Source organism: Poecilia mexicana, unplaced genomic scaffold, assembly GCF_051168715.1.
Source record: "Poecilia mexicana isolate PSO_F unplaced genomic scaffold, ASM5116871v1 scaffold_8, whole genome shotgun sequence".
In the NCBI taxonomy this organism is placed as follows: domain Eukaryota; kingdom Metazoa; phylum Chordata; class Actinopteri; order Cyprinodontiformes; family Poeciliidae; genus Poecilia; species Poecilia mexicana.
The window spans coordinates 25,641,174-25,660,164 of record NW_028263377.1 but is presented as its reverse complement, the minus strand read 5'-3'; the positions used below and the strand labels follow the sequence as shown (position 1 = coordinate 25,660,164).

The following is an 18,991-nucleotide window of genomic DNA, read 5'->3' as shown; positions in this document are numbered from 1 at the left end:
GGTTCACGGGAAAAACATAAAATCTTACCAGACAGTTTGGTCCAGTTTCTAGTTCAAATATCGTAGAACTCTTGAAATATAACAACATTAACTTACAATCCAAGTTTTGGCAAGATTGTTTTAAGTCAATTGTCAAGTTAAAACAGCAAGTGGTGTATTGGTGTGAGTGCAATACCATCTCCACCCAGCTGGCACGTGCCTCACAGAAAATCAAGCACACCCGTCTCGCTCACTCAGGCCTTCAGGAGCCTATAAGACAACTCAGCACACCTGTGTTTGGAGTAATCTCTACAAAGACCTCATCTTCAAGCTCCTGCAGAAACACCACTGGTAGGAACTGTACTTTAAACCTGCATTCGGAGGACTTAGCTGGCTTTACAAAAATGGACTTAAAAGTAATTTGTAATTTGTTTGTTTGTAGGTTTTCAACCTGCTTGGGTGTCATGTATTGAAAAGTACAGTGATTCAAAGAAAAAAAAGAGAAAAGATGACACTGATGACACTTAAAATAAAAAGATGACACTGAGAAGAGTTGGTCCTGGATTTCTTGATGGGAGCAAGCCCTTTTCAAGTTTGGGCAGAAGCTAAGGTGATTTGTAGAGGTCAAAAAACTTGACAGTTGAAAACCAATGGAAACCAGCTGGAAACCCGTTTGAACTAATTGGGAACCAGATGGAAACCAACTGAAGATCAGATGACAGTGAAGTCCTGAGAAAAGAGCTTTGACGAATCAACTCAAGGAGGAACATCAGGTCATCTCATCTATACAATCCACAATGGCTGAAGAAATGTTTGGAAAGTCAGTGAAACAATTGAAGCTGGATCGCACCATGGCAAAGTCTTCCTTCACCAAGCAAGCAAACTTCCTGAGCAGAAAAGCTTCCAACATGACAGAGATGGAACTGCGAGAGGAGTTTAAAAAGCTAACTTCTGATGCCAGACATGTAAGTGATTCAAATGATGATTACGAAGCTGGACTACTGGCAGAGGTGGGAGATGAAGCTGATGAACTTGATAAACAGCAAAAAGCTGATTTGGAAAAGACTATTAATGACTGTGAATCAAAATTAGAAGAAGTCAAACAAATAGTTCAGTCTAATTTGTGGAAAAGATATGGTCAAGATGAACTCTATACTGCAATCCAAGAGGCAGAAAAGGCATGTAATGATGCTTCTGACATAAAAGTTTTAACTGTGAACAAAAGCGCATATGAAGTGCAGCTGTCCTTTGTGGAGAATGTGATCCAGGAATCTATTAAAAGTTTTGTGACCTGGGAAATGTGGATTCCAGTAGAAGAAAGGGACAATATAGAAGACAGAGTCAAACAAATGAAATTGATGAAAAATAAACTTCAAACAAGAAAATCGCAGTTTGCCATAGCACAAACGATTGCAGAGGAGAAGAGGAAATCAGATGCTGCTCAACTAGACCTTACATCTTTACCTATACTAGCTCAACCTGCACCCAGTGTAAAAATCAGACCCATTTGTCTACCAACATTTCATGGCTGTAAAAGAAACTTTCACAGATGGAGAAAAGACTGGGAAAGTCTGCAGAAGCAGGGAGAACCAAGTGGCTCAGTGGAAGTGAAAAAGTTTCAGTTGTTGGATAGTGTAGATGAAAGGATCTGTAATGAATTACACCTGCCTGCTTATGATACTGCTGCAGATATGTTCCGAGTGATGGAAAATAGGTATGGCGACAAGTCAAGCATTGCTTTGGAAATTATTGAAGAGCTTGAAAAGACTCCACCCCTGAAAGCAAACCAGCCAAGGAAAGTGATAGATCTTATTCAAGCAATTGAAAAGGCTCTAGCTGACTTAACAGAGTTAGGTAACATTGGAGCAATGAAAAATCCTCTGGTTATTAAATCTCTAGAGAGTAAACTACCTGATGTTATAAAGAGAGACTGGCTAGTTTTTATGGTTAATCCTGCCAATGCAGTTACACCAGATAACCATTTTGATAGTCTTCTCAAATTTTTAAAAACACAGGAAGAAGTTCTAGAGAAATTAGAGCAACTTGGAGTGAGTGAAAAGGCTGAGAAGAAGTTTGAGAAACGACATGCTTTTACTCGATCCACAAGAAAGAATCATGCCTGTATTGTGGGTGGAGACGCAAGACATGGAGATAAAATATTCTTCTGCAAGCAGTTCAAAGCAATGAATGTACCTGAAAAGCTCAACATTGTAAAGACGTTGGACATATGCAAAAGGTGTTTGAGAAAGCATGGAGATGCTGATTGCATCAACACTTACCTTTGTAGAAATAAAGATTGTAAGAAAAGAAGCTTTTCAGATCACCATTTCCTCCTTTGCCCAAAGGGTGAGCTTACAAAGGTTGAGACTGATAAACCAAGAAGGGAAAATAGACTGACAGAAGAGCAGGAAAAATTCATAGCTGGACTTTCGCTAGAACTAGCAGGAGAATGCAGAAAAGCCTTTTCAAATGTGACTGCTTCAACAAAGAACACAAAGTGTGAAGTCCCTGGGCTTATGGAGTCATATGGACTGAAAGAGCAACCTGTCATTCTGATGCTATTGGAAGTCACTGCAAACGCAGGCCAGAAAATTGGCACTTTGATTGACTTGGCTTCTGATACTAATTACATTACTCATCAAGCAGCTAAAAAGTTGAGCCTAGAAGGTGAAAACATAACATTAGTTGTTCATGGTGTTGGGGGAATGTCAGTCAAAGTTAGAACAAAGAGATACCTGTTAAAAGTGAGAGTTAAAACCCCCAAAGGCACAGTGAAAGCTCACCAACTCATTTGTTATGGACTTAGTGAAATTGCTAAAGTGCATAAAGTCATTCAACCACTGCAGCTGCAAAAGTTTTTCCCAGATGTTGGCCTGGAAGACCTTAAAAGACCAGATACCATTGAGCTGCTAATAAGCCACAGAGAAGGCAGACTGGCCCCTCAAAGAGTCAAGGTTGTTGGAGACCTGGTCCTGTGGAACAGTCCACTCGGCATGACCGTGGGAGGAGCTCATCCGGATCTTTGTGAAGACGTCAACGTGGCAGCACACAGGTCAGAAACGCACTTTGCTCGTTCTATGCGCATTGCTGCTGTAAAGTATAAAGAAGTCTGCAGTTTCGAAGAAGTTAAAGCAGAAAGCAAAAACACAACTACCAATAAAGAGTTCATTGATTGGTGGAGGTGGGAGAGCATAGGAGCAGCTTGTGAACCAAAGTGTGGTGGATGTCGCTGTGGGACATGTCAACCAGGTGGGAAAGATATGACATTAATGGAGGAGAAAGAACTTGAAATAATTAAACAAGGTCTTACCTATGTGCAGGCAGATAACCACAGTGATGCTCCCCACTGGGATGCAAAGTATCCTTGGATTGTAGAACCCGTTTGTCTTCCCAATAACAGGAAAAGTGTTGAATCAACTTTCTTAAGAACAGAAAGGCGATTAAATAAAGAGCCTGAATGGAAAACTGTCTATGCAAACCAGGTGCATGAAATGGTGGAGAGAAAAGCAGCAATAAAATTAACAGAAGACACTCTAAACAACTGGAAAGGACCAGTATGGTATGTAAACCATCAGGTGGCGCCAAATCCTCATTCTGTGACCACTCCTGTGCGTTTAGTATGGAACAGCAGTCAAAGATTTGAAGGTCTAAGTATGAATGATATTCTGCTGAAAGGTCCTGATGTTTTAAATCCCATTCGTGCTGTTCTACTCAGGTTCAGAAGGGGACTGCATGCTGCCCTGGGAGACATTAAAAAGATGTATAACTCTGTGTGGCTAGAGGACCTGGAGAGACATCTACACAGGTTCCTCTGGAGAGACGGCTCAGAAGAGGAGATCGGTGAGTTTGCCATTACCAGAGTTAACATTGGGGATCGACCTGCTGGATGTATTGCCCAAGTAGCAATGCGAGAGACGGCAAAACTGCCCATGTTTGACAGCTGTAAAGAGGAGCGGAGGATCCTGGAAGAAGACTGTTATGTTGATGACATTTTAACATCTGACAATGACCCAGAACTTTTGCATAAACACATTAAGAAGGTGGAAGAGATCTTACAAGCTGGGGGATTCTGTTTGAAACCATGGGTCCTATCAGGTCAAAGTGGGAGGCAAAAAATGTCCTTACCTAGCAGAGACAAAATCCTTACACTCCCTAATCAGTTGAAAGAGGATGATAATAAGGCTTTGGGAGTGGGATATCTGGTGGAGGAGGATAAATTATATGTGATGACATCAGTTCTATACTTTAGATGGGAGACAGAGCAAGGGATCCAAGTGAGACTTGTAGAATCCAAAGCAAAACTTACTCCACTCGACCAGAAAGGAGAACCTGTAAAAGCAGAAATTTGTGGTGCTGTGTTTGCAGCTCGTCTGAGGAAGTATGTTGAAAAGCACAGTAGGATGGAAATTGGAGGCTGGTACCATCTTCTAGACAGCCAAACTGTGCTAGGAGCCATTCAGCGTGACAGCTATGGGTACCAAACTTTCTTTGCTAACAGAATTGGTGAAATACAGAAAACTGGGCCTGTCACAGATTGGTGGTGGATTCCAGGTGAGCTCAATGTTGCAGACATTACATCAAGAGGAGCATGTCCTGAGCACCTCCAAGAGGACTCACAGTGGCAAAATGGACCAAAATTTTTGTTGCAACCTATTGACCAATGGCCAAAAAGATCTGCCAAAGACATTGCTATAAGTGCAAAAGAAGGTGTTGAAAAACTCCAAAGAAAAGCTTTCTCAGCAGTAATAACTAGAGCACAGTCTAAGCAAACTAAAGAAAAATTGTGTGATGAGGAGGTGACAAAGAATGCTCCAAAAGTTACAAAGTGTAAAGAAAGGGTCAGGGAGCTCAAAGTCTCATCTCTTACATTCATTGCCAAGCAGTTAATTCAAGAGAGAAGATACAGCAGTCTTTCTAAACTAGTCAGAGTTATTGCATGGGTGAGAAGAGCTGTTGAAAACTGGAAACTCACTTTAGAAACCCACCATAGTGGCAGAAAAGTGAAAGTAAAAATTTCAACAGACATCAAACAATCAACCATCCATCCCGGGCTTAGTGTTAAAGAGTGTGAGAATGCACTGAGAGAGGTTTTTCTGGCTGCACAAGAGAATACCTCATTCCATGACACAACTTTAAACAGACTAGTTGTGTTTAAAGAACAAGATTCTGGACTTCAGGTATGTGGGGGTCGTATTCAATCCTTTAATGAAGACAGAAGAGCTGTTCCCATTTTACCATATGACTCATGGATATCCACATTGGTTGCTCTTGAAGCTCATGAAGTAAATCATGAAGACATTGCTGGAACATTACTGCAGATGAGGAAAAAAGCATGGGTGGTGAGAGGCAGAAGATTGGCTAAAAAAGTTGTGGATAACTGTGTGACGTGCCGGAAAATCAGGGCAAAAAGATGTGAACAGATAATGGGTGATCTTCCACCAGAACGAACACTGCCTGCCAGACCATTTGAGTTTACTACTATTGATCTATTTGGACCTTATGAAGTGAGGGATGAGGCCCGGAAAAGAGTTAAGCTGAAAGTGTGGGGCATCATCTTCTGTTGCATGTCATCTAGAGCTATTCACACAGATCTTGTAAGCGATCAGTCAAGTGAAGGCTTTTTGTTAGCATACCAAAGATTTACAGCCTTAAGAGGACATCCAAGGAAGTTATGGTCAGATGGCGGAAAAAACTTTATTGGAGCTAAACCTGTCCTGGCTGATCTTCATCAGTTCTTGGACCAATTAAACAAAGAGCAAATTCAACATAAAGCTTTGGAACATGGAACTGAATGGAGCTGGAAAATACACCCTGCAGACTCCCCCCATGGGAATGGGGCAGCAGAAGCAGCTGTAAAGATAGTCAAGCAAGCATTGCACAATCTAGGATCAGATGGAGTTTTCACATGGAGTGAATTTCAAACATTCCTGTATATGGCAGCTAATCTGGCTAATGAAAGACCAATAGATGCAAGAACTCAAAGTAGAGAAGATTGCATAAGCTACATCACACCAAACTCTCTGCTGCTTGGAAGAACTGATCTAAAAAGTGATAACTGTGGATTTGACTTTAAAAGTTATCCACTCAAAAGATTAAAGTTCATTCAAACAGAAGTGGACAGATTCTGGAGAAAATGGAGGCAACTAGCTGGACCAAATTTGTTTGTCAGAAGTAAATGGCATTCAAAGAAGCGAAATGTTGCTGTCGGAGACATTATTTGGCTTGCAGACCAGAATGCTTTGAGAAGTCAGTACAAACTTGGCAGAGTGATCAGTGTAAACAGTGACGAAAAGGGGACTGTAAGAGATGTACATGTACGAACTTATCCAAGTTACCCTGTACCACTTGTGAGAGCTGGAGGACAAACGAGGAGGACGAGGAAGGAACTTCAAATGAAGATACCCTCAACAATACTTCACAGAGATGTAAGGCGCATTGTTGTGTTATTGCCAATAGAAGAACAAGAAAACCCTGCTGGGACAAGATCTGGTGAAGAGAGAGAGGCGTGACCTCCTTGGGTTCAAAAAACCAGGAGCTCAAGTGGGAGGTGTCAAGTTAAAACAGCAAGTGGTGTATTGGTGTGAGTGCAATACCATCTCCACCCAGCTGGCACGTGCCTCACAGAAAATCAAGCACACCCGTCTCACTCACTCAGGCCTTCAGGAGCCTATAAGACAACTCAGCACACCTGTGTTTGGAGTAATCTCTACAAAGACCTCATCTTCAAGCTCCTGCAGAAACACCACTGGTAGGAACTGTACTTTAAACCTGCATTCGGAGGACTTAGCTGGCTTTACAAAAATGGACTTAAAAGTAATTTGTAATTTGTTTGTTTGTAGGTTTTCAACCTGCTTGGGTGTCATGTATTGAAAAGTACAGTGATTCAAAGAAAAAAAAGAGAAAAGATGACACTGATGACACTTAAAATAAAAAGATGACACTGAGAAGAGTTGGTCCTGGATTTCTTGATGGGAGCAAGCCCTTTTCAAGTTTGGGCAGAAGCTAAGGTGATTTGTAGAGGTCAAAAAACTTGACATCAATAATCCCTTAATATTGATGAAAAAGTTCTGGTTCCACTGGCAAATTTTTCACTTTTAACATGTTTCTATTGTAGTTTTGTGAAATAAACTCTGCAAAAACACAAAATCTTACCAAGAAATGATGGTCTACTTTCTAGTGTAAATATCTTATTTCATTTAATTAAGACAAAACTAACTTATAAGTAAGGTGATGAAAAAGTTCTAGTTCCATTAGCAAATTATTTCACTTATAACAAAACATATTTTTCATGTTGTAAGTGAAATAATCTGTCAATATTATAGAACTTTTCCGTCAGTGTTAAGGAATTATTTACTTAATCCAAGCTCTTATGACTTGCTGTAAAGTTACTTATAAATTCATTTGTTGCACTAGAAACTAGACCAAACATATTTGGTAAGACTTTGCATTTTTGCAGTGAGTACTATGTATTACTATGTAGTACTCTACTGGTCCTCTGCTGGTACTTACTGGTGGTGTTGTAGTGGATGCCATTGAACTGCTCTGGACAGGGTCTGGAGATCAGCTCTCCAGCTGCGCTGCGAGGCCAGCAGGTCCCGATGCCGTCCACCGACAGGTCACAGTACACACCTGCAGACAGATGACAGAGTCAGGCCCTAACGGCTGAAATCCTGTTCTGATCCAGTCTGAGGCGGCGGCCATGGTCGTCAAGAAAAAATTATTTTTGCACTGAATTTATCAGAGATTAACACTTTGGTGTGAAATTGTACATAGCTGGATTGATAGAAATCATATTTACTGAAACATTTTTGATTTTTCAAGATAGCAACAATGATTGTCGTTGAAAATTAATCTTTGTACTAAAATTGGCAACTACATGAATGTACAACAGCGTCTTATAGGGCTTTTATAAATAAAAGAATAAAACAAAAAGGAGTAAATTTCAACCAAAAAAAACTATCACATTTTAATATTCATTTCAGAAACTTTATAGAAAAAATAAAGAAATTGCAGTTTGAAAAGTTGAACATTTGCCAGAAAGAAATCGAGAAATTTTCAGAATAATCTAGAAATTTTACGGAAAAAACATGGAAGTTTCTGAGTTTGAAAAGTTTACAATTTTTGACTTTTGAAATGTATAAATTTCCACCATTTGCTTGGAAATTTCTGACATTACTTTAAATTTTTATTTATTTTCTAGCCAAGTTTTGAACTGAAATGTCCATATTTTTTCTAGACAGCAGGACAGACACACACACACACACACACACACCCCCACACACACACACACACGTTTGTCTGGCTATCTTTGTGGGGACTTTCCATTGACTTCCATTCATTTCTACAGCCTAAACCCTACCTTTAACTTTTTCCTAACCCTAACCATCACATACCTAACCCTAACCAACCAAAACTCAATTCATACCTTAGCCCTAAATCTGACCCCTGACCCAAAAACAGGGTTTCCCCTTGTGGGGAACAGGCTCCAGTCCCCACAAGGAGCAATTGGTCCCCACAACGTAGTATATGTCAGGAAAATCGTCCCCACAAGGTAGTACAAACAAACGCACACACACACACACACACACACACACGCACACACATATAAATTTTGAGATTAGTCTCAAAACATCTGAATATTTTGGCAAGTTACAAATCACTCCAATGGCCCTAATTTGCTGTCGTATGAATGTTTTTGACATCATATCATAGCCTATCAATTTTGAACCATATAAACTATACGTAATTTCTAGATTTTATGTTTAATTTATCAGGTGGAGATCAAATCAAAATGGCCACCAGAGTTGCAATGGAAAATACATGTTAGCACTCAAATCAGCAGTAGCTATTAGCCACTGCTAGCCAAAAAGTTAGGTTCACTAACCATAAATTCGCTAAACAAGAATATGCTAACGCTAAACAGGAAAATGTAGCGGAGTGGATGGAAAATTGTCATTATTGCACAACACTGGAGTAATGTTCCACAGGTGAGCCACAAGGGGGCAGCAGACAGGCGATGCGATCTGTTCACCAGCTGTGGTTTTGTGTTACCAACCTGAGGAGTTGCTGATGGTGAACGTTTGGTTGAGCAGCACCAACATCCTCGCTGAGAGACACACAGGAAGCAACAATTAGCCGTCAGCCTCAAATGGGACGGTTCTGATCCAGTTCAGTTCTCACCCTGGAACCAGAGAGGAAGCTACCTGTCAGGTTGGTGGACAGCAGGATCAACGTCTCACAGGTCAGTTCTAACGAGGAAACTTGTCCACTCAGCAGGAAACACACGCAGACCACCTGAAAATATGAACACAACAACATGAGAGCTAACCAGGTCAGGAAACAGAACCCGTCCTGGTGCATCAGTTTCCCTCAAAACGCAAAACAAAACAAGGAGCTCCAGGTCCAGACAGCTGGACGGAACCGAACCATCAGCGGTCAGTAAGACGATAACAATCCATGTGAGATTTTGGATGGTAAACATCCTGATCAATCGGAAGCTTTTTGCAGTTTTTCTGTGACATAGCAAAAAAACAAAACAAAAAAAACCTTTTGTATTAAAACAAGATAGTTGTGCACATAATGTTTGAGTTGTTCTTAAAAACACGAGGGGTAAATACTTTTTAACATCAAACTAATATTCTGTTGAAACACACCAGTTTGTTTTTATTTTTATTTACACTTTGTATCTGACTTCAGACTGTCTTTCGTTGGCCAAACTTAGTTTATATATATCTATATCTATATATATATATATATATATATATCTATAGATATATATATATATAGATATCTATATATATATATATATATATATATATATATATATATATATATATATATATATAGATATCTATATATATATATATATATATAGATATATATATATATATATAATATTTTTATTGATGTGTATGTGTGATTTTTGTATATTTTTACATGTAGGTATATTTTTTATCCTGGTGGCTGTAAAGGAAAGAACAAAAAAACACTTATTGGATCAAATCCAACAAAAAAGCAAAATGTGAAATATTGTGTGATTTGTTGATATAACTTTTTTTAAATATGGCTCATGCCTAGTGAATGAAAACAGGGACAGATATTATGTAATTTCCCTTTGGGATCACTGAAGTATTTTTTAATTGAATTTGTTTGAAGTAAAACACAAACTCTCACCCAGTATTGTTCAGTGCAAATATTCTAGTAAACTTAAAATAATACAAATCTAACTTAAATGTAACTTTTTAATGAGCTACAGGAGCTTGTTTTAAGTAAATAAGTACTTAATATTGATTTTTAAAAATAGTTTTACCACTGGCAGATAAAGGAAAAATGTTAAAATGTTTTTCTGTTTCACTATTCTAAACAATAAAAACATTTAACAAACATGTTATACTGTTATTTAGTGGAACTCGTACTTATAATAATATTTACTTTATTAACTTTAGTTATTTACTTATTTGCATGGTGTCTGTGACGTCACATAACCAGTCGACACGTTCAGTGGTCACGTGACAGGAGCAGAACCGCTGAATCAGCAGCTCGAGGACGGAGATGAGTGAGAAGCTCAACAACGGCCTCCCTGATTGGATCAATCTGTCACCAATTAGCAGATGATTGATGATCAATCAGCCGCTGCTGGTTATTAACTGACGACTAAATCGTTCACGCAGCAGGACACCCACAGCCCCACTCCCTCTCCCATTCCCCGAGCCGAACCCAACCCAACCCAGTGATCTCGGAGATTTACTGCCGTGACTCTGCAGCTAAAATTAGCTCGCTGAGCTCGGAGAAGCGATCCGTCTTCTGGACGTAAATTTTGTGTTGGCAGCAGCTCAGAGGGACGAGCTGCAGCTGCTTCTTAGGAGGACCAGGTATCTCTGACAAATCAGAGAGACTCAGCCATCAACACAAATAAGAAGTAGGAAAAACGGACTATTTTAGAGCAGCTGGACTGAAACTGGACCCTATGACATCACATTTCTGCATCAAGTGAAACAGTTTTAGAAATAACTAAAGATCTGAAGACTGGTTCAGCTTTGTGTGCCTCCATGACCATAATTCATTAACAAATTAAGACAAAACTGACCTTTAAATCAAAATCTACTTACAAAAATGTTAAATGCAGCGCAAAGTGATGATCTTTACCAAGCTTTCTGGTTTCCTTCTAACTTCATGGTATAAAACCAAATCTGACTTATCTAAAACACAACAAATCTGCTTTTAAATTGTTGTATTAAAAGTTGTATAAATGCAGCAAATGTTTTCAAATGAAGGCTGACCTAGAACCTGTTTTCATTAATGAGGATAGACAAAATATTTTTTCAGTTTTCCCAAAATAAAATGTGCCAAAAATATTTGAAATTTTGGATAAATGATACTGATCCTACAAAAAAATCAGATAACTTTGTTTAATTAACATACTTCATACTTACGTTATTACTGAGTTGTTTTTTAATTTTAGTTATTAAAATAGTTTTTTTGTCCCACTGAAGATTTTGGACCAAAAACACGTTTGATCTAAAACTTCAACGCTGCATGTAACTCAATATTTAGTTAGAAAAATGCAGAAACTGTGAAGGTGATTGGTCAGATTTACGGAAAAGTTGCGAAAACTGTTGAAAATTGCTGAAAGTCTGATTGTCACAACTCCCTGTTAGAACTTGAAAGCATCTGAATCCGACATTAAATTTCAAATTTCTGATTGTTGCTGAGGAATCTAGTGATGAAACGATTCAGAGAATTCTGGGTAATCAATGACCAGTGGGAGGAGCCACAGAGCAGCTGCTGTTCTGAACCTGCAGCTGCTAACTGGACCAGAACCACAGAGCTGCTTCCAGCATCTTTCTGACCCACTAACATTTCGACTGCAGAACAGCTGCAGAACCGTCCACCATCAGCCTGCAGGCGTTTTACTGCGACTCGGATCAGTTTGGGGTCTGGATGTTTCAAAGCAACACGAAGATCTTCATGAACCGGTGTTTGAACTGTTCCAGTTCTCTCTGAGAGGAACTCAGTTAAGAGGATGATTATAAGATGAGCTGCTGCTCCCAGATAATTACTGATGAACTCAGTGAAGTGTGGAAACAGAGAGCATCTGCAACGCGGACTGCTTTGAAGACCAGATGATCTGGTGGGGTTTTGTTGGGCATCGCTGCGATAGCAGCTGTTAGAGATGGAGGCGGTCTCAGAGGACAGGAACTAACTCACACGTTGGTAAAACCTGCAGAGAACCGTCCAGCTGGCGCTAGCAGATGTTTTCTTCATGTTCCCTCCATGGAGATCAGCTGATCTGACGAGAAGAAACGGATCAGAGTTTCTGCTGAGCGACTCTAAGAGGAGGGCAGGAAGGAGTTTAACTCTTCCAGAGGAAACAGAAACATGTAGGAGCGGCAGATGCAGGGAGGAGCTGCAAAGGTGGCAGCCAGCTGCAACTCAAAATGATGCAGGGCAGTGAGTCCAACACACAGTTCAACCGGGGACAACAATTGTTACATTTTCAGCTGCGTTGTGTCCAACAAACCAAAACATTTGAGCAACCTGTTCCCCTCCTCACCTGTGGGGGCGCTGCACCAAGAACCACTAAAGGAAACGACACAAACGTCTGAAGAAGACATGAGTGAAACTTCCTTCTTCATGAAACGAAAACAAAAATGTAGTAGCATCAGATTTTAGCAGTCAGGGATTTCTGTTGAGTCATTTCTCCTGCTAGCGTGTTTGTTTTGATTATATTTACCCAGAATGCACTGCGGTGTGGTCCACTTTCTGCTTTGTGAAATTTATACGAAACTATAACTTTACAAGATGCTCAGTATTCCTCATTTAACTTTGTTATTTTTCTCATAAAAATCTAATAAAATAATGACTCTATTCTCCTGATATTACCACTGAGCCTGGACCAAATATTCCAGCGTAGAGAAAAAAACGAATAAAAATGTTAAGATGAAAGTCAAACATTTTCAGGAAAATTTTTTTTTGAAAATTTCTGAGATCAAGACATCAACAATTTTCAACTTTACTATCTCAGAAAATGTCCAAGTTTTTTCTAGAACAATTCTTAGATTAATCCGTTTCTCGCAAGGTTTTGAGTTTAACTGAGAGATGAATATTTAGTTTCTAAAAATAAATATTTACAGCCAGATTTAGTTATTTGACGCTAACTATCTATCTTGCAACCTGAATATTTCTTTAGCCAGCTAAATATTTAGCTAACTATTTACTTTGGAAATATTTATTACACTTTTAGTTGGGAACTAAATATTTAACTTCCTCACTAAATTTGAAAGCTAAATATTTCGTTTGTCAATGAAATATTTAGTTTGGAACTAAACATGGTGAAAATATGACTTACCTAAAAATAAAGTCAACATTTTTTTTCCTCTGACAGGCTAAACAAAGCAAACCTTGCTGTTATTTTTTATTTTTTTTGCTGTAATTTTACAAGAGTTATTTCTCTCTGCTCATAATCCATAGAAACAAGTTTTATTTTGAAAATCTAGGCTTCCATCTCCTTTTATTTCTAAAAGATGGATCTGCAGGCTGCAGACGTGCTGAGCTCACAGCTACTTCCAGCAGCTTCATCCCAACACCAGGAAGCTGTTTCCATCACCTTCCAGTCGGCGCCACTTCCTGCCGTCAACAGGAAACCAAAGGAAGGCGTCTTCCTCCTGGCAAACAGAAACCAAGCTGAGCAGAAAGACGACTAACCCAGACCCGGGGGTTCTGCTGCAGAGGACTGGGCCCTGAACACATTAATGCGACATCTATTAGTGCATCCATGAATGCAGACGCTGCTGCAGCTCCTGTGGAGCTGAAGGTTTAACCAGCAATAACATTTAAACACTCCCACAGCGGCTCAGTGTGCGTCAGAGACAATTAAACACCAAGACGCCACCGATCTTTATTCAACCCAGCAAGACGACTGAGAACTTCTAATTCACAGCAGTGAAAGCTCCGATCCACCCAAAAACCTACATCTCGATTAGATTAAAGTGAACAGTGTGGAGACAGCTCCAAAAGCAGGAAGTTAACTATACTGCAGGGAATTCTGGGTAAATATAACCAAAACAAACACGCTATTCCCTCACTGGCAGGAGAAATGGCAAAAAAAAAGAAAAAAAAGTCCCCCAACTGCTAAAATATGACGCTACTCTACTATGGGGGAATTACTGTTTACTTTTTGTTAAGAAGGAAGTTGCGCTCAGTGTCTTCTTCAGAGGTTAAAGTGTAATTTTCCTCAGTCCTTCTTGAGGTAGCGCCCCTAGAGGCGAAGAGGGGAATAAATGCAGTAATTAAGCAAATCACACCAGCTGAAAATGCATCAAATGTTGCAATGTTTGTGCCCAATCAAACCGAGTCTGCTGGACAATCAGGTGTGAAAAACATCCTTAAATAAATCCTAAAAAGAAAAAGCAGTGTCAACGTAGGTCTATATCTCAGTGGGGCCACCAAAAACATAATTTCTGTCTTTTTCTCTTTAAATTTTTAAAAACTTGAGCACTTTTTAGGGTTTAATGTCATCAAAGAACAGAGGGATATAAATCTGACAGTTGTCTCCATTCAAATGGACACAATGAGATGTTTTAATGGGAGTGAGAGAAAGAGGAAGAGGCCTAGAACTGAGCCCTGTGGGCCACCATGCAACAGCAGGACCCAAAAAGTTCATTTCACCAGACAGAACCTGAACCACTGCAGTGACGGCCGCTTCCGGGTTTCAGTCTTTATTAATACATCCAAACATCTGCTTGAAATTTTTATCTTAACTCTGAGAAGCAAACCGAACCGCTTCAGAACCGAACAGAACTCACGCAGAATCTCCTGAAAGTTACATCTAATCTGAGCCTGATTGGCTGCGGCGGTCAGTACTCAGTCTGTGATTGGAGGAGGACGAACAGTTTTAGTTTCCACAGACGAATCGAATAAGTCGGAAAATCTGAGCTGCAATCCTTCATCGCTCCTCCTCATCGTCATCTCAGTGAGAGGAGGAAGAGGATGGAGGGATGAAGGAGGCAGGAAGTGATGGATGAGAGCGCCTGTCGTCTCCTCAGCTGCTGCCAATCACCTGACCTCGTTAGTGCCGACACACACCTCATGTTTCAGAGGCTGAGTTAGTGTGCATACAGCAGGAGGTGTGTGTGTGTGTATGTGTGTGTGTGTGTTTTCTAAAAATAGGCCCGGTTCCCTGAGGAAATGGATCCGCCTCCGTCTCAGAGTTTCTGAAAGTTTTACAGATCCAGTAGCAGGTAGCAGCGTTCTGGATTATGAATCATATTTCATTTCAAAGTTTTCCAGAGGTTTTCATTCTTTAGATGAAAATAAAAACAAAAAGGGAAAAAGTTGAAATATGGAACCTGCAGAAAAATGAAGCACTAAGGAAGGAAGGAAGGAAGGAAGGAAGGAAGGAAGGAAGGAACCTGCAGAAAAATGAAGCACGAAGGAAGGAAGGAAGGAAGGAAGGAAGGAAGAAAGGAAGGAAGGAAGGAACCTGCAGAAAAATGAAGCACTGAGGAAGGAAGGAAGGAAGGAAGGAAGGAAGGAAGGAAGGAAGGAAGGAAGGAAGGAAGGAAGGAAGGAAGGAAGGAAGGAAGGAAGGAAGGAAGGAAGGAAGGAAGGAAGGAAAATGAAGCACTGAGGAAGGAAGGAAGGAAGGAAGGAAGGAAGGAAGGAAGGAAGGAAGGAAGGAAGGAAGGAAGGAAGGAAGGAAGGAAGGAAGGAAGGAAGGACAATATTTGTTTAAAATCTGTAAAAACATCTATATTTTTGTAGATTTTTATTTTCTTTTTGAAACGTGAATCAAACAGAATCTGTTTGGAGCTGCTGCTCAATGTGACTCCCTGTAGACGGACCCAGAACCCGACCATCTGCTGCACACACACACACACACACACACACACACACACACACACACACACACACACCTACACACACGCACACACACACACACAGAAGAACCAATCCAGACTTCTTTTAACAGATAGGAATCTGAAAAGTGCGGCAGGCCCAATAAATGTTTGTAACGCAATCAGAACTTTTTCCCCTAATGAAAATCACAGCATGTGGTCGAAGCACCTGGTGGTGGCAGCATCATGCTGAGGGCAGCAGCAGAGATATTCTGGGATGGTATAGATCAAAGCAGAGTCATGTGTTATAATGGTCTAGTCAAAGCCCAGATCAGAACCAGCTGATCGTTTGGATCTGGTTTCTAAAGTTATTCTAGTTTATTGGTTCACTGTTGATGTTCTGCAGAACCAGAACCGGTCCGGGTTGGGTCGGTCCGCGTTCCTGAAACAGAAGTCTGTCCTGCTGATGCTCCATCAACCTGGACCGGGTTCACCAGAACCAGAGCCAAACTGGGCCCTGAAAGAACTCCAAGCAACACCAGAACCTGAAAGGATCCGTTCAGTAGAAAAGAACGACACGGATCCAGCTGAACTACCTGCTGATGATGGGTACTGGTTCTGTTCGGATTGGGTTTAGTTTACCCAGTAAACATGAAAGCAGCTGATTTTTATCTGCAACACGAGCGCGTGCGTCTCTGCAGTGACTAGAACCGGATTCAGATTCTTCAGAACCGGGTTCTGGATCTCACAAGGTCAGACTACACAGTAACAGCAGTACGCACGCACGCGCGCTCACCGGCTGCGCGCTCCCGTCATACCTGACTCAGGACTTTTCGCTCCATCTCTTCATTCACGCGCACGGCCGGGGGCGCGCGCAACGGCACGCCGTGGTCCTGCGTTCACAGCCCTGTATGGTGCACTCTGGTCCGGTTCGGTTCTCCGCACATGCCGGTCGGAACCAGGACAGAACGAGATCCAAGATGCGCAAAAGAGCGAGAAAAAAAAGAGGAGGAGGAGGAAGAAGATCCGAACCGAACCGGTAAGGGTTCGACCTAACTGAGCTGGAAGAGAGACAGAGGAGAGTCCAGTTCGGGTCTGTTCCGGTCGGGATCCTTGTAGGTTCTGGTCCGGGTCCGATATGACTCCTGGATGCGCGCGGGTTCAACCTGGATCTGAAGAGGAGCAGCGCCTGCTGCGCGAGAGGAGAGAGGCAGCCAATCAGAGGAGAGAACGGGGGGAGGGGGAGGGCACTGACCGGCTCAGCTCCCCAGCCCCTCCTCCTCCCCCCCCACACACACACACCTACACACACACACACACACACACTAAGGCCGCTTAACACTGATCAATACACAAGCTGATCGCATTGATCATGTGACTTTAAATGAACGTCATCAGTAGCTGTAACCGCACTCACCTGTCCACCTGTTTCCTACGGAAAGCCTGAAGTGTCAGAATTATTATTGCGACTAACGATTATTTTAGTTACTACTTAATTGATTAATTACTTTGATGATTAATCGGATAAGAGATTTTTTAAATTTAACTTCTTAAGCTTTTTAAAAGATGCAAATAAATAATTCATTTTTTTCAATAAGTAAATAAAGATTTCACTGCCTAAAATTCAATAGCAGTACTTTAGTGAACACTTGATCATTTTGTGCCAAAGGAAATGAAAAAAATATTTCTAACATGTGAAAATCTGCTGATTATTTAATAGATTAATCAATTAATTATTGGATACAAATGGAAATTAATAGTTTTTATTTACATATTTACAGAAAATTATTTTTCTTTAACTTAAATTCAAAATGTATATATTTTGTATGTTTCTGTCTTGGTTCCTGCTCTGTGTGTGTGTTGTTCTTTCTGCAATGATGATTTTTCTGAGTCTTTTTACTCCAGCTAACAATTAATCGATTAGTAAATTAGTTGAAGATTATTTAAATAATCGATTAATCATGATTAATTGTTTCAGTCTGAGTCAGAATTCCAGTTTCTAACAGTCTGTACCAGTTCAGAACCAGTTCAGGACTAGTTCAGTTCACGCCAGCAGGACTGTGATTCCCCTGGTTAGCAGTGATCTGCTCAGAGAACCATACATCCCAGTTAGACGGCGCCTCTCTGGGGATTCCACCAGAAACCGAATCTCATCTCAGATCATTTGTTTCAGCTTCAGGAAAATGGGTCAGCCCGAGGAGAACCGGGCATGAATCACGTCTGACCCAGTTCCTGCTCCAGGTGTGTGTTCCTGCTGCTCATTGTGACTTTTATTAGGAACCATCTGTAAGGTGAGCTCTGGGCCATCTGCGCCAGGCTGACTCCTGGGGGGTCCACCTGCCTGACCCCGGCCTGAACCTTTAACCTGATCACACACACATTCAGAACCGGGTCAGGGTGTCCCAGTTGTGTAATGATCACATTGATTGTTGCAGCTGCTGCAGGGAACACACACACTTAAACAATCAGAGTGTTGAGTTTTTCTGAATAGCCTGCGGCGATGTTTGTTTTGGATTAAAACGACCTTTTAATTTCTATTTTTAGGTTTAGAAACTAAAAAAAATATTTTTTTAAATTAAACTTTATTTTTGGAAAATTAATTTAAATCAAAACTACTTTATTTATCCCAAATAAAATTAAAAGTTGTCATAACTCATATCATGCAAATATTTTCAAAAAGTTGTAGTGGATGAATATGCTATAGGGAGGAAGCATCTCCAGTAGCAGTCAGTCTTCCAACAGATCTAAAACAGCCTCTGACTGAAGACAGTTATTGTAAGTCTAATGTTTATCATGACATGCTGAGAATCTGAGCAGCAGAGACAACATTCCACAGTAAAATGTACCAGGTTACACAATCAGTTGTTCCCAAGCTCTGCTAGTCCATCTCATTTGCTTTTGCCACTCCTCTTTCTAGCCGTATGGTTAGAAAGATGTTGGAGTAGGGCACATGTGTCAAACTCAAGGCCCGCGGGCCATATGTGGCCCGCCATGTCATTTTATGTGGCCCGCCCCAGCATTTTATAGGCCGATGATTGAGTTAAAATAGGTTTTGAGCACGAATTGACTACAAACTACATCTCCCATAATGCATTCTGATTGTTACCAGCCAACATTACGGCTTCTCACCACTAGAGAGCAGCAGAGTCACCTCAAGCTGCTTATTGATTTTCCCA

At 40.7% G+C, this 18,991-nt stretch overlaps 1 protein-coding gene and 1 long non-coding RNA gene across 2 annotated transcripts in view; one reads left to right on the top strand and one right to left on the bottom strand.

The window, feature by feature from the left end:
• crhr1 (corticotropin releasing hormone receptor 1) overlaps positions 1-17,053 on the bottom strand; it is a 31,436-nt gene extending 14,383 nt beyond the window's left edge. Inside the window, exons 1-4 of the mRNA XM_014968762.2 lie at positions 16,634-17,053; positions 9,183-9,273; positions 9,035-9,085; positions 7,489-7,608 (exon numbers count right to left, since the gene is read on the bottom strand). Coding sequence (XP_014824248.1) covers positions 7,489-7,608; positions 9,035-9,085; positions 9,183-9,273; positions 16,634-16,657 — 286 coding nt within the window. The 5' untranslated portion in view covers positions 16,658-17,053. The remainder of the gene's footprint in view (positions 1-7,488; positions 7,609-9,034; positions 9,086-9,182; positions 9,274-16,633) is intronic.
• Positions 4,237-6,926, top strand: LOC148158134 (uncharacterized). The gene is made up of 2 exons (XR_015763939.1): positions 4,237-6,727; positions 6,819-6,926. It is a non-coding gene; the product is annotated as an uncharacterized LOC148158134 (long non-coding RNA).
• Positions 17,054-18,991: the final 1,938 nt, after the last annotated feature.